The 23,501-nt window shown below is 39.4% G+C and overlaps 2 protein-coding genes across 9 annotated transcripts in view; one reads left to right on the forward strand and one right to left on the reverse strand.

The window, feature by feature from the left end:
- ORC3 (origin recognition complex subunit 3) overlaps positions 1-18,905 on the reverse strand; it is a 36,403-nt gene extending 17,498 nt beyond the window's left edge. The window contains exons 1-11 of one of the 2 annotated variants that reach the window (XM_071741394.1): positions 18,734-18,905; positions 16,379-16,433; positions 13,712-13,809; positions 10,476-10,620; positions 9,137-9,241; positions 7,618-7,763; positions 6,546-6,682; positions 5,385-5,544; positions 4,445-4,558; positions 2,426-2,559; positions 1,899-1,962 (exon numbers count right to left, since the gene is read on the reverse strand). In XM_071741394.1, the coding sequence (XP_071597495.1) occupies positions 1,899-1,962; positions 2,426-2,559; positions 4,445-4,558; positions 5,385-5,544; positions 6,546-6,682; positions 7,618-7,763; positions 9,137-9,241; positions 10,476-10,620; positions 13,712-13,809; positions 16,379-16,433; positions 18,734-18,757 (1,182 nt within the window). In that variant the 5' untranslated portion in view covers positions 18,758-18,905. The remainder of the gene's footprint in view (positions 1-1,898; positions 1,963-2,425; positions 2,560-4,444; positions 4,559-5,384; positions 5,545-6,545; positions 6,683-7,617; positions 7,764-9,136; positions 9,242-10,475; positions 10,621-13,711; positions 13,810-16,378; positions 16,434-18,733) is intronic. The other variant, XM_071741393.1, reaches the window with a different exon arrangement.
- Positions 18,906-18,997: 92 nt separating this feature from the next.
- The window catches only part of RARS2 (arginyl-tRNA synthetase 2, mitochondrial), a 34,622-nt gene continuing 30,118 nt past the window's right edge, over positions 18,998-23,501 (forward strand). For 4 of the 7 annotated variants that reach the window (XR_011725349.1, XR_011725348.1, XR_011725350.1 and 1 more), the window contains exons 1-4: positions 18,999-19,179; positions 20,269-20,342; positions 20,907-21,012; positions 22,185-22,268. Coding sequence is in view for 4 of the 7 variants with exons in the window: in XM_071741398.1 (XP_071597499.1) it covers positions 19,006-19,179; positions 20,269-20,342; positions 20,907-21,012; positions 22,185-22,268 (438 nt within the window). In the remaining 3 variants the exon portion in view is untranslated. Of the gene's footprint in view, positions 19,180-20,268; positions 20,343-20,906; positions 21,013-22,184; positions 22,269-23,501 lie in introns of all 7 variants that reach the window. The other 3 variants (XM_071741399.1, XM_071741395.1, XM_071741396.1) reach the window with 3 other exon arrangements.

Consider the following 23,501-nt stretch of genomic DNA (forward strand, 5'->3'; position numbering starts at 1 on the left):
GACTATGTATTTTGCCAGATAACAAAGTGGAAAATGCATATTCAGTTTTTGAAAAGTTTGAAAACATTATCAGAACACTACGCAATGGTATTTCCATAAACACAGATCATCACACTTATGTAATTTGAAATTAAATTTGCAATGGAAACTTTTAGGCCAAGCTGTAAGTAATTAGATGTAAAATTGCTTTTAAAAATGATTATTCTAAATAGGTGGGACTCTTTCCATACTTATTAAAAAGTGGCAACAACATGGAATATAAATTGCAGCTGACAAAGGATATTGCAGGTTTAGGTTCTAAGCTTGAACAGCAAGTTTACCTGGTCCTGAACATGAGCAGTAAATTTACATGAAGTAGTATCATAGTGACTTTTGAAGTGTTTCTACTTTAAAAATTTGGAATGATCTATGGTAGGTAAGTATTACATACAGAAAAAACAGCACCACATTAATGCAGCAGTAGGGCCTTTTCTCCACAAGCAGTCTACACTGACAGCCTGGCAAAGTAATATTAGTCCTACTCCTGTTGCAGAGATCAGAACAAGTGTCTTCAACTAAAATTTGTCAGAAGCATCATATGCACATAAGCACAAGCACTCTGGCTTCTTTCTCAAACTTAAATGTGAGGCTTTTGAGATGAGGGGGTACATTATTAAATATCTAATGTTAAAAATATAAAGTTCAAGTTGATGAGTGTTCAGCTTCCAAAGTAGCAGCACATTACATGGTCTTTAAACAAAGGAAATCTCAGCTGCTCAACCCATTCCTTCCCTCCTTCAGCAGAAGCATTTATGCACCTGCAGAGTGAGCTGCATTGTGGAAATCATTCTGCAGAAACAACTTGACAAAAAACTCCCATGTCTTGTCTTTTTTTTTGGTCAGCTTACTTTACTTGGGTTGTTTCTCCTGATTATATTCATTGCACAGCCATGCAAGCAGATGTGCTGGCACAGCTGCTGAGGTACAGATAAACAGTAAAGGAACAACAAACAGTAGCTTAAGCTATTTTTGCCACTAAAGACCATGGATCATAAAACCATGCACAAATCATGTCTCTCCTTAACTACTGTAACTGTACTGCACTTCCAAATTTGATTGCTACCAACCTCCCTTCCAGCCATTAACATTGTTCTTCACACTTGAAAAGTCCTTACAGACCATGAGGCTCTGCTAGGATAAATTAATTGCTTTATCTCTAGTAGCACTCTTTGCCTGACAGCTTTGCTACACTTGAGATGAAGAGTTAGGAGAAACCCTTTATCCTGAGCAATGATTCTATTGTGACTGGTTCAGCTGCTGAAAATAACCATCAGATCTTTGTTGGTGAATTGCTAAAGGTATCAATAGTAGTAGCCTGACTTTAATGACTTGAAAAACCTTCTGATAAACATGTAACATAAATAAAAGTTTTAATCCTGTGAGACATGTGGTGTGAATGTGTGCCACAGGACCCAGACTGCCCTACTGAGTTCAATCAGAAACCACACAGAGGGTATGGAGGATTAAAAGCTTATGAAATAACCTCCAGGATTACTTATTCGTTCCTCAAACACTTCACTGAATTTTTGAAAAAAAGTCTTATTAAGCATTAGAAGATCAGGCCATAAATAAATCTTGTAACCTTCTGAAGCAGTTATATATATCTAGATATAGGTAAAAATTAATGTGAAACAAAACCAAAAAGTTATGAAGCATTGTATAAAGGTATACCTGGTAACCTTAAAAATGTGTAATTTTGACCTGCTGATCCCAGTTCTCCATTACTGGACATGAGTCATGGTATGTACTGTGTGAAAGATGTTATACAGAACTATACAGCTTAGTATTTTATTATGCTTCACAAACTAGTATATTGGGAAAGTTATTTTTGCTCTTCAAGGACATTCATAAAATTTTACCTTTAGGATGTCATCTTCTGTCAGCAGTGCAACCTGTTTCTCTGATGCCTGACTTTCCACATAGCTAGTGGCATGAAAAAACAAGAACATAAAAATTATAATACAAAGTATGATTAAAGATTATAGTGTTAGCAAATTAAAAAAGTTTATGCTGCTATAATGATTTCTTTGGAAAGATTTGAAAAGGGACAGTCAAATCCAGCAAGTTGAAAGGCCCCTCCAAAACCCTAGAGATTATGCTCCAAGTCAGCTTAACAGGTTCAAGAAGTTATTTATGGTTATTTGTCATAAAAGCTTGTTTCTGTATTAAGAAAGAGAGAAAAAAAAAAGTTCAACTGATAAAACATCTTCTAGACTAGAAGATGAAGACTTCTTGTAATTATTTAGAACTGTCCTCTAATCAACTAACTTTTTCAACATATGCACAAGTAATCTAAATTTTTCATGGAGCTGTATTTGCAGATTCCTTTTATCCTTTTAAAACTGAATAAATAGAAGATTGTCCAAAAATTTATTTCCCCTTTTACCTTCTAAAAGAGGGCAGCCTTCGAATATTTTCACATTGCTCATGTGTTAAAGAATTTATTCTCTTCTTAGTGTCTTCATTCTGGCAACACAGCACACTTAGAGGCTGGGAAAAGAAGTGCTCCACAAGACAGAGCTGAAAAACAAAGCAATAACCAGTGCTGTTAATGAAATTCATCCTCCTTGCTATATATCTACCTTTTAATGCTTTCTTATTACTATAGTGTCTATATTAAAATGGTAGCAATGGTATTCTTTTTAGAACAAAATTCATTACAGTTCCTAATTATTCCTTATAATACTACAGGACACTGATTATTCAGTTTTAAATTCAGTCAGATAATTACCTTTTTTGTGGTATGCACCATCTGTATTCAGTACTTCTTACTCAGCAATAACTATAGCTTATAAAATATTTTCTATTCACTTATGTGAATTACAGCATTCTTTAAGTTAAATATGTAACTCCAATGCTCACAAATAACAGAGTACATTTAAAAATACAAAAAGTAACTTCTGTACAAAAGCAAATTTTTCCTATCTCTTTATTTCAAAATACACTGCTGATCTCTACATACTCCAGGCACATACAAATGTGCTTTACCCCTAATTTCAGCTGCACTAAATGCTTCTAGTTTCAGGGCTTTGCAGAACAGTAGCATATACTCATCACATCCAATCTTAAAAACAAAACACCCAACCAGACAGACTAATAAGCTTTTTAAACATAAAAACTGCCAAAGGGAAAAGACACTTCCTGTCAGATAAGTTAACAACAGTCCTAGACACAACAAGATGAGAGGGATCCCTTGTATCTATCACATAGGATATCCAATCTGAAACTGCTTCATCTTTGAATGTTTTTAATTCACAAGGACACAGCAATGTACTGTCAGGGCTAGGACCTGAATTTTCATATCAGGCCAACAGGGAACCATTAAACCCTGGTGATTCCTTTTCCTGTAAGAGTTCAAACCTATGAAAATCCACACAGGTCTGTCTGCAGGAATAGATCCTACAGGCAGGGTATTTCTCGTGGTTTTGTGTCATTATTGAATCTTAAGCATCAACGAATCTGAGACACAAAAGGGAAAGTTTTACTAAAAGGTTCATTCATGGGACCAGGCAAGAAAGAAACAATTTCACAATCCTGCATTAAAACAGATCACTGGGACTACAAATTCTTTGGAGAACTCTTTGTCCACGATACACAAAAGCTACAAGAAGACTCAGGCAGAGAAATACATCTAGATATGAAGATTTATATAAGCCAATAAAAATATAATTATCATGCTCTGCAGACTACTTCTGGAACCCTTGAAGTACTCTATTTTGTCTCATGGAATCACAGGATGGTTTAGGTTGGAAGGGACCCTAGAGATCATCTACTTCAACCTCCCTGCCAGGGGCAGGGGTGCCTCTCATCTAGACAAGGTTGCTCAAGGCCTCATCCAACCTGGCCTGGAGCACTTCCAGGTAGGGAGCATCCACAAATTCCAGAGTTTCACTGCCCTTGTACTTAAGAACTTCTTCCTAATATCCAGTCTAAACATACTCTTTTTCAGTTTAAATCCATTTTCCCTTGTCTTGTCACTGCCCACTCTTATGAAAAGTCTCTCTCCAGCCTTCCTGTATGTTTCCTTCAGGTACTGGAAGCAGCTCTAAGGTGGGGTTTTTTTGTGGCAGAGTAAGCTTTTACATGCTTTTTCATACCTGTCCTAAAAATTTTCCCTTAAAACCTTAGGAGTTAAGGGAATTACCTGGTCAATTACAGTAGAGAGGATTTGGTCAATTACAGGAGAGGGACTGGAAAAGTTTTATGCACAGCAGAGAGGAAACAGAGTGAGGAAGTCTGATTTTAACTTTAAAACACCTCCGGGTTCATAGATCCAAACTGATTCCCAAGAATGTTTTTCCATCCAATTAAGTGATTAGGACCTAAGAAATCTTTCAGGGCTTAGTAATTACCCTTTGTTTCACAACCATAATTTGAGTTCTTGTTACCAGTTACAACTGTGTACCTGAAATCCTTTGATAAAATTCTGGACAGAAAAATCATGGTACAAGAATACATTGATGAGAACCTGCAAAACCTTCTCACCCAGTTTAAAGGGGAAATTGGTTGGCAGAAGCACCTAAAGGGAGATAAAAAGGAAAAGTAGTCTTTACAGAAAATTCTTTCCAGTGTTTAGAAAAATTTACAGATACAATTTGATACAACTGTCAGTATGTGTTAGCATTCAAATAAATGAAACACTAAATACATTTCCAACTTCTAAAAACTACCTTCCAGCTAAAATATCCATGCAAAGATTGATTTTTCAGGTTTATTATTTCACCACATTTTTGTAAATACCTTTTACTAATAAGCAATGTTTGAAATTTGTTCTGCTTAGCAATATTTTTGCATTTATTTGTAAAATTACAGCACTTTCTCTCTGTTTGTTTGTAATAACCAAGCATACCAACTAACTTCAGCATGTGTAACAGTGATTTTGGAAATCCTACACAAGGTGGAGTACTGAAATCATGCAGGCACAACATCTATACAGCTTGACCATTTGCATAATTCTGCTAATTCTGACGGGCAGCAAAATTCAGGCTGAACTCAATTTTTCTGTGTTTAAAGATATCTTTTCCTGGGACAAAGTAGAACTCAAAACCAGCACTACTTTAATGATGAAGTGGGAACCTTGAAGTGTAATTGCCCGAGCCTGTGTGCACAGATATCAATGCAAACCAAAGATGAGAGCAGGTCTGTGAGTGGGTCTTAATGTGAGAAGGCAGCTCTCAGTTTTAAGCTACCCTGCACAGAAATGTCCAGAATCCACAGCTCTCAGGAACAGAGTCCATTTCAAAAGCTTCAGGCAAGCCTACTTTTAAATGCCACATGTGTACACTTTGCCTGAACACACACACACACACACACACACACAAACTCCTATTTAGAAAGGGAATTACCTGGTCAATTACAGTAGAAAGGTGCTCCTTACAGGAGAGGGATTGGAAAAGCTCTATGCACAGCAGAGAGGAAACAGAGTGAGGGAGTAAGCTGTGGATAATCATTGGAGACGTAGCGATTCCAAAAATCAGTACTAGAGGTAATTCATGGATATGCTGACTAGATCATGGGGAAAGGGATAAAAAAAAAAACCACAGTGGTTGCATTATAGAAAATCATGAAAACAACTGCATTACATTCCTACTACAACACCAAGCTTAGATGAAGAAAGGGGTGAATTAAAAGATTTGTTGATAGTAAACTGGAAAGAGTTTTGATGAGGAAAAAGATGAAAAAGAAAGCTATTTAAAGCCCTCAAGCAGAAAAACAAGTTCAATTATATTTTAGGATTTTCAGGAAGTGGCATAAAAAGCCCTTTTCAGTTAAACTATCAGTAAAGCTTGTATCTTCCCAAAACGTTATATTCAGAGAACAGAATCTTATAATTTATTTAAAAGAAACAGAAAAAATAAGAAGTGGGTTTTATTGTCTTTATAGAAGTAGGTTTTATATATTCCTATAAGCTAGTGACCTCTAACCAGTATAACATCAGTAGTCCCCACAGAGAATAAACTCCAAAAACAATTTTTAAAGTTTACAGAAGAAATATCTAGGCATCCCAAAGATTAGGTTCACTGTCACAAATTCTGTAACAACCAGTATCCATAAAGCCTCTTATGTAAAGAATTAAATCAAGCCACCCAGTATCTCAACCCCCCCTTTAGGCTCTCTGGGTCAGAGTCCCAAGTTAGCCTGGGGATAATTTATCCCCCAAAACTAGCAAGTCAGTTTTTGCTCAATCACTGCTGCAAAGAAGCTGCATCAATCATAGAATCATAGAATTGGCTGGGTTGGAAGGGACCTCAGAGATCATCAAGTCCAACCCTTGATCCACTACTGCTGCAGTTACCAGCCCATGGCACTGAGTGCCACATCCAGTCTCTTTTTAAATATCTCCAGGGATGGAGAACCCACCACTTCCCGGGGCAGCCCATTCCAATGCTTGAACCTCAAATTCCAATATTTGAGCCCAGCTCTACACTGGCCTTGCTGCACTTCAAAACAGCTGCAAACAGAAAATGGGTAAAGGAGTGGAAGAACTAAACTTCAGGTCACATTACCCGCTGATGAGTATGAAGTCTTGAAGTACTTTTGTGGTGAAACTTTCCATGTCTTTGAATATAACTACAACTGGAGGAGATTGCCAGTGTCTAGAAGAGGAAGTTCCTTTTCCATTCGGAGTTGTAGACTCTGTTTTCTTTAAAGCCATTCATTATGCATTAATAAACAGAAGACAGGAAAATAAAATATTGGATTACATCTATGATATTATTATGCTCCAAAGTGACACTGACTTATTGCTACATTTGTATTTATCATTAGCATCAAGAGTTGCAATCTGTTTTCCTTCTGTTTGGCATGACAGGAAATACAAAGAATAAACAATTTTTTTAAAACTCACATTCCAACAAAGACAGGAATAGCTCTGTAGGACAGAACTGGTGAAATTCTGTTGGGACTGAGGGAGATTTGAGTTGTGTAAACAGACATTGTCCATTTACTATATATAAGTAACCCAGTAATAAAAAAAGGCTGTACATGTTAAACTTTTATTTAGCACACTGCTCTGATGAAGTAATGATAAAATAACTTCTTTCATTCATAACTGAAACAGAACTTAAAACTTCATTAGCTTTATTAAAACAAAAAAACATTTTGAAAGTTATTTTCTCACTGCTTGCCTATGTAGTGTGTGCTGCAGATGACATAATGGTCCATTAGCACTATTACTGTGCCTTTGCCCTGGATGGCTGTTCTTTCTTAAACCTTTGTTTCAATAAATAAAACATCTCAGAACTCCTGGGAGCAAAGTATCTGGCATGAAGTTGATACAGCATTTTAAGTTTCTAGTTCCTAATTAAACATATGATATAAACATATGATAAAATAGAACTCTGTTTTCCAAATTCTGACCTCATCAGAAACCAACTCCACATTTGTTATGTATCTTACAGACTCATATTTGAATCACCCCAATCTCAGTTATTTCTTAGTATGAAATGACAAGCTAATCTTTGGCATTTTTTCACTATAGCATAGAAATTTCAGTTTTTTGATTTATTTCTTAAAAGTGTCTAAAGGTCAGGCTTTTTTAGAAACTGAAACAAAAAAAAAGCAACCTAAAAGTCATACCTTTGTTACACTCTGATACCAGGTGATAATGGAATTCATTGAACAACGTACTCTCTTCTGGGAAACCTGCACATAATCCTCATCTTCCACATCTACATAGCAGTTCATCAGCTGCCCCATCAGCTTCTGGATCAGATTTTTTATGCCTTCACAACACGTTATTAGAACACAGTGAAGACATTTGGTTAGTCAGTAACAGCTCTTTAACTCACACTCTAAAAAATTACTCCAAATGATCACTTATTATAGAATCATAGAATCATAGAATTGGCTGGGTTGGAAGGGACCTCAGAGATCATCAAGTCCAACCCTTGATCCACTACCACTGCAGTTACCAGACCATGGCACTGAGTGCCACATCCAGTCTCTTTTTAAATATCTCCAGGGATGTCTTGTCTTGCTGAGAGTTGCCTGGGAAAAGAGACCAACCCCCCCCTGGCTACCCCCTCCTTTCAGGGAGTTGTAGAGAGTGATGAGGTCTCCCCTGAGCCTCCTCTTCTCCAGGCTGAACACCCCCAGCTCCCTCAGCCTCTCCTCATAGGATCTGTGCTCGAGTCCCTTCACCAGCCTGGTTGCCCTCCTTTGGACCTGCTCCAGGACCTCGATATCCTTCCTGAACTGAGGGGCCCAGAACTGGACACAGGACTCGACGTGTGGCCTCACCAGCGCTGAGTACAGGGGCAGAATCCCTTCCCTGGACCTGCTGGCCACGCTGTTCCTGATACAGGCCAGGATGCCATTGGCCTTCTTGGCCACCTGGGCACACTGCTGGCTCATGTTCAGCTTCCTGTCAATCCAGACTCCCAGGTCCCTTTCTGCCTGGCTGCTCTCCAACCACTCTGTGCCCAGCCTGTAGCGCTGCACGGGGTTGTTATTTCACTTTTCTAATTATTCCCCTTCTCTCTCTCTCTCCAAAATGCACATCTCATGCTCCAGAAAGCTTGAAAGTATTCATGATATGCATGTTGTTAATAAAAATTATCCTATTCATTTGCCTAGATAGCAACAATTATGGTTAAGATGTGAGCCTGCACTTCCCCTGAATTCAATCCACATGCTATTAGAGTGACCTAAAAATAAATAAGGCAGCCCAGCTCCTAGATCTGGGGATGCTGCCATAAGTGATTTTAGTCTTTTTACCGAAAAAGAAAAATCAAAGTAAGAAGAGTAGAACAACATTTTCTTCTATTCATTCCTTCACTGTACTGTGACTGTAAGCACTGAAAAAGTGGGATGCCCAATTAAACAAGAAAAAAGCTAAACTACAATATCATAGGCAATACACTAAGCAGCATGATTGTTAATATTTTCGCTAAAAGTAGTGTTTCAGTCTTCATTTTTTTAAACACGACCGGATACCTCTTAAAAAACCGTAGGTATTACTGATGTGCTAACACTGGATTGAGCAAAGGGTCTTCAAGACCCCTTCATCCCATTATTCTTAAGTTTGGGGCAAAAGCTAGAATTTTTAGTTAATTGACAGCTTAATCAGATGATGCAAAGCTACTGCAGTATTTACCTGGGCAATCTTTGGCTTCCAGCAAGGCTACATAAGGAGAAACATTATTCTGAAGGACTTCTGAGAGACTTCTAAAAGTCAAGTCATGATCTGTAACATTTACACCTAGAAGAAAGACAAATTGTAAGGACATTTTCCCTGTGATTTGTGACCTCAAAGACTGAATAATAATGAAGAGCAGACAAGAAACAGAAGATACCTTAAATATTCAAGTAAACAGTAAAAAACATCACATCATGTATGAGGAAAGATGAAAAACCAGCAAAAGATCAGACATGTTAATACAAGCTGATTAAAAGAAACACAGAATCACTGCAAAGACCCCTCATACAGTTTGGAGGTGCTTGTTGTTTTTTTTTTTAATAAAGATTTCTCAGGGGTGCAAACCTGCAAGGAATAGGACTGGTTTTCTAACTTCCCTGCTCCTCATGCCATCAGAAGACATCCATAGCCATCTAAGGCCTGGAGACAAGATGAAGAGCATTCTTTCTCCAAAAAAAGAGCAGAGACCTGAGATCTAGATCCTTACATGCCTTATGTAAGGAGGAAAATTACTATGAGTCAGTATGAACTATGGTCTGAATTTACTACAACCTACTCAATATTTACTGCCTTTGTTAAGCTCTTTACCCAGTAAAACAAAAAAACAACAAAACTAGCAAACAAAAAAACCCAAGCCCCCCCAGAAGGCAATTCACAGCTTCTTACACAGAAATACTCAATATTCAGAGCAGAAACTTCTCACTTTGAAAGTGAGAATCCTATGAAAGCAGAAAACTTTCCAGGCTTTGTTAGCACTCCCATGGTAAATTTGAAGCACAGGCTTGATCTTAAGTTCCCTAAAATCAACCATTTAAAATTCAATCAAGTTGCCTTGAGCCACATTTAGGGTTACAGCTACATCCCTTTGAAAGAAATGAGGGGAAAAAGAAGACTTCAGAACTTCACCAAATGACATTCCTTTCTTACACATAAAAGTCCATGTTAAGAATATATCTAAGAAATACAGAAGCTGTGTAATTCCATGGTTAGTCACAGAAACCACCAAGCATGCTGGTAGCAGAAAAAGGGACAGAATCAAAGCATCACCAGTACATCAGGACAAAAAAACCCCAAAACAGACCTTTGTGGAATGTGTTACCTCACTGCACTACTTTGCATACAGGCAAAGGGGAAGGAGGTCATAACCTGCTTCCTTCTCCCAACCCAGCCACTTCTGTTAACATTTCTGAAGCTGATACTGCTCACAGCAATTGCTGGAAATCAGCAATATATCTTCTCTTGATTTCTGCATCAGTTTTAAGCAGGTATGTAACAAAATAGATATTTTAAATATTACCTAAAATAAGAGCTGCAGTAGGTATTTCTCTGGACTTCATCCGATAAGTCCATTCTGCTGTCTTCTCTTGAAACTCAGAATGAGATAGCTTCAGAAAATTTACTAGATTATCAAATAACTGCTTATTCAAGTCCTCCTGTATTTGCTGTAAATGAACACAGAGAGATTTTATTTATAAAAATGTGGAAAAAAACAGAATATCTTTTTTCCTACACATTTTCCTTCATAATTTTAAATCCTTATAGCTCGAGGGTAAATTTTAAAGTGGTGCTAAGCCTTCCTGTGAACTATAAACATGTCAATTTATTCACTAGGTATCAAACACAGGCATTTCCCATCTTTCAACTTCTGGTCAAATGCCCCAGTGATAATTTGGAAAGCAAGTGAGTTTAAAGCTTGTGGTGTGACAACATAGTTAAAGATTAAAAACACCCATGCTGACAGAGTGTAAGTGACAATGGAGGAATAAAACAATATAGTTTCTGGAAGAATTTAATGAAAACTCTTATAAAACACCTGTAAACGTTTTTCTGAAAAATCTATATGAGAACAAACATTATGCTCCTCCAAATCTAATTCAGGGGGGAAAAAAAACAGTAAGGGAAAGCAATATGTACGTTTTATAGGGAAAAATACTAAACCTGGTGACTGCCATCTTTTCTACACTGCCTTTTGCATTTCAGGATGATTTTCACACAAAAATATGTATGTGCAAGAATATTTGAAAAGGTGAGAGAAAGCAGGGAGAGATAAAAATCTTAAAGAGAGCTATATAGTGGCAACAATATTTATTTTACATCATTATGTATGTGCCTTTGAAAATCTGTCTCTAATTCAAGCTATGTTTTCTGCTAGAACAGAAAAAAGAGCACTCTGAAGTTCAGATTATCAATATATAGTTTAGGCCATAAATGTTCAAAACAAGAATAAACCCCTGCTCCCAGTAAAACCAAGATTTCTTAGCCACAAGAAGTGACACACACAGAAAAGAATTTGATTTTAACACAAGTGGCAAAAGCCATCTCCAGCAGCACTGCTGAGAAGGCTATCAAAGGAGTTAAGCTCACATCTCCATAAGACTGCACATGAGGTCTGCTCAAAAAACTGAGCTCTGTTTCATTATACCAGAGTGTTCCTGTTGCTCTCCTGAAAAACTGACAAAACTGTACACATAGCAAGTTTTTTTCATTTTATAGTTATTAAAAAATATTCTTCTAGCCTTGCTGATGTTTATTGTGCAAGTCTGAGTTCTCACTCAATAAATTCTATGGCAACTCAGAAGAAACTGTAATATGGAATTTTAAAAAGAAGAGTTTACACCATCAACTTTATAACAGCTCCTCTACTACCATCCATTCTATAACAATCCTCCAAACTTCTGCTTCAGAGCCCAGAGCTTCTGATCATTACTATGTGTGTTTTCACTAAGCTGCTTTAAGAAGAACCTAGATCCTGACTTTGCATGGTTACAGTATGAATTATTTCTTCCAATGCACACTTGTGAAGATGGAATCCAGTCTGCCATAGCACTACACATTTACTTAGCTTTCTCAAAAATCCATCAGTCTTTTCTTGTCAAAATTAATTTGTTACTTGCACTATTTGGTAGTGTTCCAGAAAGCACACAAGGCTCTGTGCCTCAAGTAACCAACTCATTTACTTGCATGACACCACTCACTCTGGAAAAGTTATTTAACCTGGAAGTTCAGTCCCTCCTACAATAGGTTTGGTCATGATCATCTGTTGAGAGGTCTGAAAACCATTATCCACACATCAGAGCTGAAATTAGCTTATTACAACTCCACATGTCAGCTTTTTTTTTTTTTCTAACCTGGATCCTGGTACCACAACTGGAATTCCTCACTTTACAGGAAGGGAATGTTTCTTAAAGCCCCTGATGAGATGTATCATAAAAAGAACATTTGCAAGCCTACTGCTGAGAGCAGGAGTCAAAACTGGGTTACCCTGCAATACTGAAACAAAAAAGGTCCAAAATTCACCTTCCAAAAATGAAGGACAGCTCCTGCAATACTCCTGCCAGCTTCTCATGCCATTAAAATCTTTAAAGAATGTAATTGCCAGGCAACACATGATGCTGCCACAATTACAGCATTTTATGATGGCCATAAAAAGCCAAGAGTGCTCTGCAACTAAATACTTGGAGGTCAAATCCTCTTTACTCTTCAACACACCTCAAGCAGATACCAGAGAACTGGGAAAACACCAGCAGGAGCACAGGGCCTGCCAACAAATCATCAGATAGCAGTATCCTGACAAAAACTTTGGAGAACATTCTGCTAAGCTTCCTTAGCAACACTACCAGAACCCCTAGAACAGAAGTGCAAACCAGCAAGCCACACACTTTCCAGGTATTCTGCCACTGATCAGGTTTACTACACCAGGGTTTCAAAGTATGTAAGAAATAAAACCCTGACTGGATAAAGCAGACACCACAGATAATGCTGCTCTGAGTAGGAATTCAGTCTACAGACATTCTAAAGTCCCCTCCAGCCTCAATTATCACACAATTTTATATGTAAGAATAATTATAACCTCCAAGTTTGCCAACATTGGGATAGAAGAATGGTGACTCAAAAAATGGTGTAGAAAAAATGTGAGAGATACCTCAAAGCTGTATGAAAATGATTATTATACTAAAATCCAAGCCTAAACCCCTATAGCCAAGGCTATAGGGACACAATAGCAGCATGCCACCAAACACACAACAATTAGGAAGCCAATATTAATATGAAATTAAGTCTGATCCTCACCTAACAAATCTGTTATCTGTACTCAGACAACAGACTGTGCTTGCAGCTGTATTTGACATCCATGCAGTTGTATTCACATAAATCCACCAGGCTGCTATGAACTCTGTAACACTGAGGTCAAGAGCAGCCTAAAATCCTTAGGGGCCTGGCAAGTACACAACCGAATTGAAGGTAGAAAACAGCAGCATGCCAGGAAATTATTACAAAGAACAATTAGTGAGAAGCTTGAAGCAGCAGCTCAAAGCATCAAAAGCATGTAGTTGTGTGGTTGGAAGTAATGTGTAACTGATGGATTTATTACTACTATTTTATAGTAGTATAGACAGGGAGTTCAGCCTTAGTCAGTATTTCTGGCTTTTTTACTCTTTTAATTAATTGGCCTTATAAAGGTGCGAAAAAGACCTCCAGAAACAAAGAAACAAGCAGAATTCAAAACACTGCTTTAGTATTGGGTGCAAGACTCACCTCTGTTTTCGCTTTGATCTGTGCCCATAAAGACTGACAAGTAACAAATCGCAACTCAGTATCCTCTGAATCACCAATACTTTCTCCTAATCCCTTTTCTAGGAAGAGAGAAAACAGATGCAAGCACAACAACGTGTTAGTAAAACAAAACATTTTTGTTGAGAAAGAACCCAACTGAAACACAAACATCTTAATATAGATATATATCTGAGGGAGATGAGTTTTCTCTTCACCAACTAATGAATTGCTGGCATCTGGTAGAATAAATGAGGGAACAAGCAGGATCTATTACCCAAGTATGCAGGTAAAAGGTAGAGAACTGGCTTCTATCTCAAGTCCCAGATGAGCTGAAGGCTAAGAGCAAATAGTCTTTATTATTAAAACAAAAGAAAATAAGGTAAAAATATAATCTCTCCCTTGCTTCAGAAAGTTTTTCCAGTCTCTTTTAGCTACTACTCAATCCTCCTTCACTGTTACAGTCAGATATGAACCATAAAGGCTTACATGAAAATAATTTCTGTTCCCCAGGTAAGATGAAGATGACAATTTCTTCAAAATAATATGATATACTAGGAAAGCACAGTCAGATTACATGCAATACATACTTCTAAGTGCAAACCAGACCTACATTTCTGGCTCACCTCTCAATTTCCTCTTGCTTCTATACATGCTTTTTATGAAAAAGAAAAGGACAACCAAATCCTTTTTGGTAAAACAGTGCCTTGGCTCATTTTCTGAATGCATTTGGCTTTCCAGGTGTTGCCCTGCCTCACAGATGAATACAGAAACTCTCTGCCAGACAGCATGGACAAGGAGATTTCTGGAACTAAAATGGGAGACTGAAAAGGAACTAGTACAACTACGTGAGATTGTTCTCTCTTTTTTTCTCCTATATTGACACAGTCTACATTTGTCTTAAAAAAACAAACAAACAAAAAGCTTGGAGCCATCCTTCTACTCCCAGCATATATTTAGCACCTCTGCTGTAGCTTCAATGTTTCATTAACACCACCAGGAGAGCACAAAGACTGAAGGCTAAGGAAACAGCCTGTTCACTATTGCTACAAGGCAACATTATACATAACAATTGATTTTTACTAAACATGCACATAAAAAAAATTAATTTGCTATCTGTCAATGTTCATTTCATGGCCATTCAGTGGAGCATCAGCAGGAGCCTGATCTCTGGAAAAGAACCAGCTGATGAGGACATTTCACCTCCAGAAGCATAAAACCCCCTCAAAACATCTCTAAATGATCAACAAAAGGCATCCCTCATCCTTTATCTTCATCACCTTCCCTAAACTAACACCTCATTTGCATCCCTAAGAAAAATCACTTAAAATACATAACACAATTTGATTACAGCTATCACATTACTGGTAACATAATTTTCTTTTATAATACCATAAAAATAATTTTCTTTTTTTAGTACCAAAACTCAAAATATAGGTGCTAATGTGCACAGAAGGCCTTTTGTGGGCTGCAACAGTATTATCAACCACCAATGCTGTGAAGCTTCACAACTGAAATTTCACACTTGGCAAGTTAGGGCTTTCAAACAGGGAAGATGCACAAAGAACTGCTTATTTAGAACACCAACCTAAGCAACCAAACCAGCACACCACTGCTTCTCTTTTATTCAAATTTGGTTTTCTTTCCCAAAGCACTTGTTAACTAGAATACTTTGTAGGATTTATTGAAGCATTACTTATCTCCCAAGACCAAAACACCTAGTAAGGGGGAAAATTTCAATGTGGTTTAAGGGCATAGGTCTTGGGTGTTCATTTATCTTGCAGTGACTAAGAATGACAGACTGGACTCTATTTCCCTGCCTCTTTCCCTGAGCTACGGATGTGCCAGCTCTCACAGAAGAAAAATCATTTGGAATTAATTTTAAAGCAGGTGTTACAGTAAGTCCCTCTGGTAATGAATGAGGTTGTGGCAACTTCGATAAAAATCCAGCCTTATTATTTTCCCCTCCAATTTTTTTATTACAAATTGTCACATCTTTTTTGCTGCCCAAAAAGATCTCACCTGGAAATAAGGACATTAAGTTTCCCAATTGAGTCTCAAACAGTAACTATTTAAGCATCATTACTTGTGGCTCCAACAAGAGCCAGTCCTGTTCAGGCTTTGTCAAATGACAAGAGACCTTCATATACAACATGCAGGCTGGAGATATGAAAATATATAAAACAAACACTAGCAGACAGAAGACATGGAATCTTATTTTCCTTCTTCTTTCCCACAAGAAACTTAGGCAAACTACTGAGAATATGATGAGACTTGAGAGTGGTATATAATTTCTGAGGCCTAGTTTAAAAGTGGCTCATTCAAATAGACAAATAACCTGTCAGTCAGCAAACAACTTATGGTAGCATGGAAAGGAGTTCTCCTGCAAAAAAACAAACAAACACCTGCAAAGATATATATATATATATATATATATATACATATAGCTATGCAATCTTGATTGCTGAAGACAAAAAAGACATTTATACCACCCATCAATTTACTGGTGTTCCTCTGAAGAAATGTGTTTTCAGCAATACTTACATCAAGGAGCAACAGAAATCCTCAAACAGCTATGACAAAATTAAATGAGATGTAGTGAACCTCCCAGGATTAACCCAAACATAGCAACATACATCAAAATGCACTAACCTTTTTTCTGAGACAACCTTCTCCTCTTGGCACTTGGTTTAAAAACAAAGCAGCCCTAGAGAACAGCAATAAAAAATACAAACTTCAACACAAGTGTCAATCTGATTGGCTCCTGAGGACACTTAATTCTCCTTTAATTTCAGTGCTCCATTGATTCAACAAACTGAACTGAACTGCCAGCATCTTGATATCAATTTGTACATTGTCCTTTTATATTCCTGTTTCAAGTTGGAAAACTAATGGAAGAAGGACCCCAGCCAATTTGGGAGGAACTTTTTCACCTTTCCATAATGTTCTTCAGTTCAACCATCAACTAGAACAGCAGCAGATTCTTTAAAACTCTTACAATCTTTCTCCAGCACCTTTAGAATTAAGAGGAAACAATACCCTGAGGACCCACCAACGGAATTTTCTCAGCACAGCTTCAGTTAAAAACAAAAGAAAGAAAGAAAAAAAAAGCAAGAAGCTGAGATGCGTAAAAAAGCGACCCAGAATAATGCAATTAATATTATTAGTAATTCACAAAAGTTCAACTTGAACAATCCAAAATAACTATAAATCATATACATAAAAGAAGAAACAATGTATGTTTAAGTCAAATGAAACATAAACATTACTTTATGCTTTACAACCATTAGATTACCTTACACCACTGAACATAGCAGAGACCAGAACTCAAAATGGCAAAGAAATATTTTGTGAAGACACAGAAGGCAAGGGGGGGCACACACCTTTCTCTACCTAACTACTTAATGGCAACAGCCACTTCTGAAATGGAAATCCACTTGTTTTGGAATAAGTTTTCACTTTGTTTGGAAGTACTTCCCTTTACTCCTAGGAGTAATAACTTGCACAGTGACTTCCACACTGAAGGAACCAGCTGCACATCACAGTTCACTGGAAAACAATATAAGGGAGAGGAGTCTTCCAATGATAAAGCACATTCCTTCTTGCTGTGAATCCCTGTTATCATTCACTATGTGCTCAAGCCAGAAAACAAGTTAACCATTTCAATACAATATTTTAAGTCTTACAGCTTATTAAGACTCTGATGAATGCACTGTTCCTACTGGCAACCCTGACTACAGGCCAGATCAAAGCTTTCAGCTCAGAAATATCAAGGTGATAATAGATAATTAACATTTTGTGTGAGTGACTGCACCTTTATTTTTATTTTTCCATTCAACTAGTTTTGGGGGAAGATGCAATGAATGTTTCAAAGTGTAAGCAAGCAATACCAACAGATTTAGCTGGAAGTGACAAATTACAACACAGCTACAACACTACTGCTTGGTTCTAGGTGAAGTTTACTTCAGGCACAGGCACTTTTCATGTGCCAACAGGATAGAGGAGCAAGACAGGGGGGCAGACTGTTCAGGGAAGTAAAAGTGCCTTGGGTAAAGCGTGACCCAGCGGGCTCAGGGAACAGGTGAGGAGCCACCAAAGCCTGACAGCAAGGCAGACAGCAGGATAGGGCACCTGGGAGGCTGGACACAGGGGACTCAATGATCTTGAAGGTCTTTTTCAGCCAAGGTGATTCTGCGAGGAAAACAGCAGAGGGGTCCCCAATAAAAGAAGGACATGGACCTGGTAGAGCAAGTCCAGAGGAGGGTCATGAAGGTGATGAGTGGGCCAGAGCACCTCTCCTATGGAGACAGGCTCAGATAGTTGGGGTTGTCCAGCCTGGGTAAGAGAAGTCTCCGAGGAAAATTCACAGCAGGCTTCCAGTACCTGAAGGGATCTACAGTAAGACTGGGGAGGGACTTTTTACAGGGGCGTGCAGTGACAGGATGAAGGGTAACAGTTGCAAGCCAAAACAGGGTAGATTTAGATACCAGGTGGAAATTGTTTTCTGTGAGGATGGTGAGACACTGGAAAAGGCTACCCAGGGAAGTTGTGGATGCTCCCCTCCCTGGAAGCGTTCAAGGCCAGGTTGAATGGGGCCTGGAGCAACCTGGTCTGGTGGGAGGTGTCCCTGCCCATGCAGGGGGGCTGGAAATAGATGGGTCTTCCAGGTCCTGATCCTCTGAAGGGGAACAGACGCTGGACTCGTCAGGGAGAGAAGGCGACTCTGCGGGCCGGTTCTTTCAGCACCTCCACAACCGCGATGCTCTCTACCCGCGGCCCAGTCCAAAGGAGCCGCCCAGGTTCAGGACAAAGCCCCGGACCCGCCCGAGGCGGGGGGAACAACCTGTGGGCTCACCCGTCGAACCTCACCCCTCCTCCCGCCGCTGTACCAGGCCCCGAGCCGCCTCACCAGGGCGGGAACGAAACCCGGCAGCCGTCCCCGTCCCCCCACGCCCCCAGCCCTGCTCCGGAGCGGATGTTGGGGGGCAGCCCCCTCACCCCCCTCACCTTGGAGACGGAGCACGTGCTCATGTCGCCCCTCTGGTGCCCCAGGACCCAGCGGTACCGGAGAAGCTGCCCACAACCGCCGACAACCGAACTGAACTGGGGGGTCGGACCACGCAGGAACCGCACGCTGGGAACGCCGCCCGGCTCTCAGCTTCTCCGTCAGAGGCACACCGGGAAACGCACACCGGCTCCGGGTTCGTCCGTGCCACGTTCCGGCCGGACGCGTGGGCTGCACTGGACCCCCCTCGCTTCTGCACACACCTCCCGGACCGATGGACTATTCCTCCTCACGCCCCCGTCCTGAGAATGGTACGATCCATCCCGCCCCTGGGCGGGCGGAAAGGAGGAGGAAGGCGGGGAGGGGGAGAAGGAAGGGGCGGTCGCGACCTTCCGAGTGGTGTCACAGCATGGCAGCGTGTTCCTTTCGGAGGAGCATCGCTTCTCAGGTACGCTTGCCCGGGGGAAGGGCTCGCCATTAACCGAGACTTCTCGCTTTTGCCCTTCCCTGGACACCACCATCCTCCCCTCCGACCGTCTTCAAGTGGGCCCGACCCGTTGCCCAGCGGCTCGGCGGGGGCTTCCCCTGACCCGCAGCGCTCTGCCGGGGGGCTCCGGGGGTGTCCTAACATCGAGGAGGCTCAGAGGAGACCTCATCACTCTCTACAACTCCCTGAAAGGAGGGTGTAGCCAGGTGGGGGTTGGCCTCTTTTCCCAGGCAACTCTCAGCAAGACAAGAGGGCACGGTCTCAAGTTGTGCCAGGGGAGGTTTAGGTTGGATATTAGAAAGAATTTCTTTACCAAGAGGGTGATCAGACATTGGAATGGGCTGCCCAGGGAAGTGGTGGATTCTCCATCCCTGGAGATATTTAAAAAGAGACTGGATGTGGCACTCAGTGCCATGGTCTGGTAACTGCAGTGGTAGTGGATCAAGGGTTGGACTTGATGATCTCTGAGGTCCCTTCCAACCCAGCCGATTCTATGATTCTATGATCCCTCCCTTCCCCTCCGCTGCCTTTCCCTCACCTCCCCATCCCGGCCTTGGGAAGGAGGTCTCCCAGGGGCAGGCTCCCAGCTGGCCTCCTCTTTACCTTCCCTCACACCTCCTGCCCCGCTCCAGGCGTCTGCACGCCCCCCCCCCCCCCCCTCCCTCCGTTCCTCAGAGGCTTTAAATTAGTAAGAAGTTAATGAGAAGACTCTTCCTCTTGGAGAGAATCCAGCCTTTGGGAGCTTTAATTAGAGAGGGTATGGTCCTCCTTGTCCCCCCCCTTGCTAGGTAAGGGGATAAGTGAAATGTAGTGAGTGGATAAATCGAGAAGGATGTGCCAGAGGTTGGGGGGGTGTCCTTTCGTGGATTAGAAAAAATCCCCCAAAATATCCCAACAACAAAAAACCCCACCACGTTTTCTGTTTTGTCTTGTGTTTCCTAGGGCTCCTTTAACATCTCATGGGGTTGTGTTGCTTTTTCTAAAATTATTTTTAATGCTTACAACAGTTAATATTTCCTTATGCCACTCTGTGCTTTATTTCAAATTTAGCTTTCAAAGGTTTTGGATCTGCCACCAGAAAATTTAATAAAGGCCATATCTGCAGTTCCTGTCTCCAAAAAACGGTACTATTTACATTTTGTCTTAAAATGCCATATTATATTGGTTTCTGTTGTGCCTATTGTAGCAAGAGCTTATCAGGACTTTAGGGGAAAAGAAAACCAGAAAAAACCAAACCTAAATTAATTAAATCACTGTATATTTTCAAGCAAGCTCAAAACAAACATAATTACTTAAAAAGTGGTACAATTTATAGGCAGGGGTTGAATGGCAAATTTTTCAGCATTAATGAGCTGAATGTGAACTACTTGGAATCAATGTAAAGTTCTGGATTTTTTTTCAGTCTCTTCCTTCAGAGGTGTAATGATGTTGGCAAGTAAATTACATTTATTCATGCATATAATTCTTTATTCTGAAATTATGTCCTCACCTGTCTACTTTGTGATTGTATAAGAACAAAGGTAATATTTGGCATTGTATTGCAGCTTTCTAAACATATTGAACTTTAGGGTATCTGACAGGCTTCTGTTTGCCAATTGTCATATGCAGAGTCAGTTTGGATCTGCCAAATCTCATAATTTCAACAGGGTTGGGTTTTTTTCTGATTTTCATCTATTCTTTTTTTCCAGACACGTTGCTGATTTCCAGCTTTCCATTGCTTCCATTGCAGAAGATGGTTCCAGTAACTGCTTAACAGAAAATCTTCAGCTCCAAGCTCAAAAGCTAGCTGAAAGGGTATGTTAATGCATTAATCTTGCATATTTGATGAAATAACATGAGGTGCAACAAGAAATGGTGTTCTTTGCCATGCATCTCTTTGAGTCAGTGTAGTTTAATGACTGCATTTGGTGTCACTGTATGCAGAATCTTCAGAGGGAACTGGAGAAGCAGCTTTAGGTAAGGTTCTTGTGAAATTATTGCTTTTAAGATAGTTTGCAAATGAATAATATTTCAGAAGTTAGGAGGGTACATAAAGTGTATGCATAGTCTGTACTGTTGCCTAAAACTTGAGGAAAAGATTGGGTATGCAGTGGAGAAAGTTAACTTCTGGGTCAGACAGGCCAGATTTTCAAATCCTTAAGTGCTTGAAATTGAGGATTTTTAGAGCAACAGCTTTGTAAGGTTAGTCTGGAAAATGGTAGCAGCTGAGGTGTTAAGATTAACTACAGCATAAAAAAGAAGCACCATGCAAAAAAGGGTCTACAGAAGTGACACAAACCTTGAAGGAAGGGGGGTAAATAAAAATTTGGAGAACTTGGTATGCATGAAGTTCAGCAAAAGTGGGATCAGAAGGATGATGCTAAGGTTTGAGGGATCATTTGAGATGAAAAAAATCCTTAACAAAGTATGTCTAAAAGTATGTTGATGGTGCCCATGGAAGCATAACTAGGATAAACTAGGAAGTTGTCACGAAGTTAGTTGCAAAATGGAGCTACATCACATAATGAAAGTGCAAACAAGATTCTTCATCTGCATCAGAAAGAGCAAGATTGAGAAGGAATCAGTTGGGTTTCTGTATGGTCAGGAGTTAAAAAAAGGACAAATCATACCAGTTGTGATACTACTGAGAAGCTGAAGTTCCCCATTTCATTCTTCACTGCTGAAATGTTAAAGAGATCTCTGTTGGATGTGTTCTTGTAACAGGTTAACACTCCGAGGTGAAAGAAGTAGTAATGGTGCACAGACATACAGCCAAAAATTCTGAAACAACATGAGGTTGAGAAAACTGGGTTTGTTCAGCCTTGAAAAGGGTTAGGGGAGACTTTATTACAATGTTCCAGTACTTACAGGAGAGCCACAAAGAAGATGGAGACTCCCTGTTTAATTAATATTTATAATGGATGGAATGACAGTTTCCCAATTTAGCTCTTCTCATACAGAATCTCTGTTTTGTTTTGTTCTTATAGCTAAAATGTGATGCAGTAGTGAGTGAAATCAGTGCTGGTCCAGGCACAGTGAACTTTACAATAAACAGGGAATTATTAGCAAAGGTAAGTTCTATACCTGAGGTGCGTTAAGGTAAAAATAAATTTCTGAATATAAAAATATATATTCTGAATATATTTTCATATATGAAAATACTGTTGTCTTGGAAATGTCTTTTCTATGTAAAACTGTCTTTTGTAAGCTCTTCTCAAGAAGGGTCTTGCTGATTTGTTGAGCACGCCTAGAATTTAGAATGAGGCTCACAAAAGTTTATCCTAATGAGGAAACAATGTATCTACCATTCTCTAATAAACACAGCTTCTCCTTTTGCTTTTCTTTCTGCTTTAAAAGGCAGGCTTGGCATCTGTTTTTGTATTTCTGTAGTATGCAACTCAAAAGTTTTCATGTTGCATGTGAAGACTCATTTAAAATAGAGAAGGATGATAAAAAGATACCTGAAATAAAAGTATTTTACAGCAAATCTATCACGACATACCTCACCAAGAAAAGAAAAAAGGAGAGGGAAGATATATTCCTCAGAGTCCAATGCTTGACTGAAATGGAAAGCTTAATTTGTGAAACCAGTAATTTAATGAATATGAGATACTGCTCAGTCTACAAGAGTAGTGCCTCAGTTGAACTCTCTCTGCATTATTTGCATGAGTTTCATAAAGATAAGTGGATGGCTGGTGCTGTTAGACTGTGGACTGGATGAAAGCATTGTTAAATCACTTCAGCTAACTTGTGGAGCAAGCTACATTGTGTTGTTCTGTGCCTTAATCTATAGGGCTAGCAACTCGTTGAAAATTATATTGTTATCTTAGAAAATTAATTACCTCTCAATTTAGAAGTATGAAATCAGGCCTTACCTGTTACTGATGAAGCCCTCTTTCTGTCAGGACTTCCACTGATTTACTTAAGCTTGCCTAAAAAAATAAACCTCTTTAATTTTTGCATTGGCTAATGATTATCCTTCTTGGTATCAACACAGCAGCTGACTATTCACTGGAAGAGTTGTTTACTGTGGTAAACTTTATTAATGGACAGGATTTTACAAAGTGCTTTAACTATAGGGATTCTAGTCAGTGTAATGCTTCAAGTAATAGTATATGTTTGGCCTAGTAGAGTTTCTCTGGAAAAAATGTATTATAATATAATACATATACATAATACAACACATAATTTTGTATTATGTCACAGTGGAGAGAGGAGGAAATAAAATTTACCTGTGACTTTTGCTGATAAAGAGTATAGGTCGTTGGGTAGTTGGTCAATTTGTGTGTGTATCCATAAGAACA

The sequence above is a fragment of the Heliangelus exortis genome, chromosome 3, assembly GCF_036169615.1.
Source record: "Heliangelus exortis chromosome 3, bHelExo1.hap1, whole genome shotgun sequence".
Lineage (NCBI taxonomy): Eukaryota > Metazoa > Chordata > Aves > Apodiformes > Trochilidae > Heliangelus > Heliangelus exortis.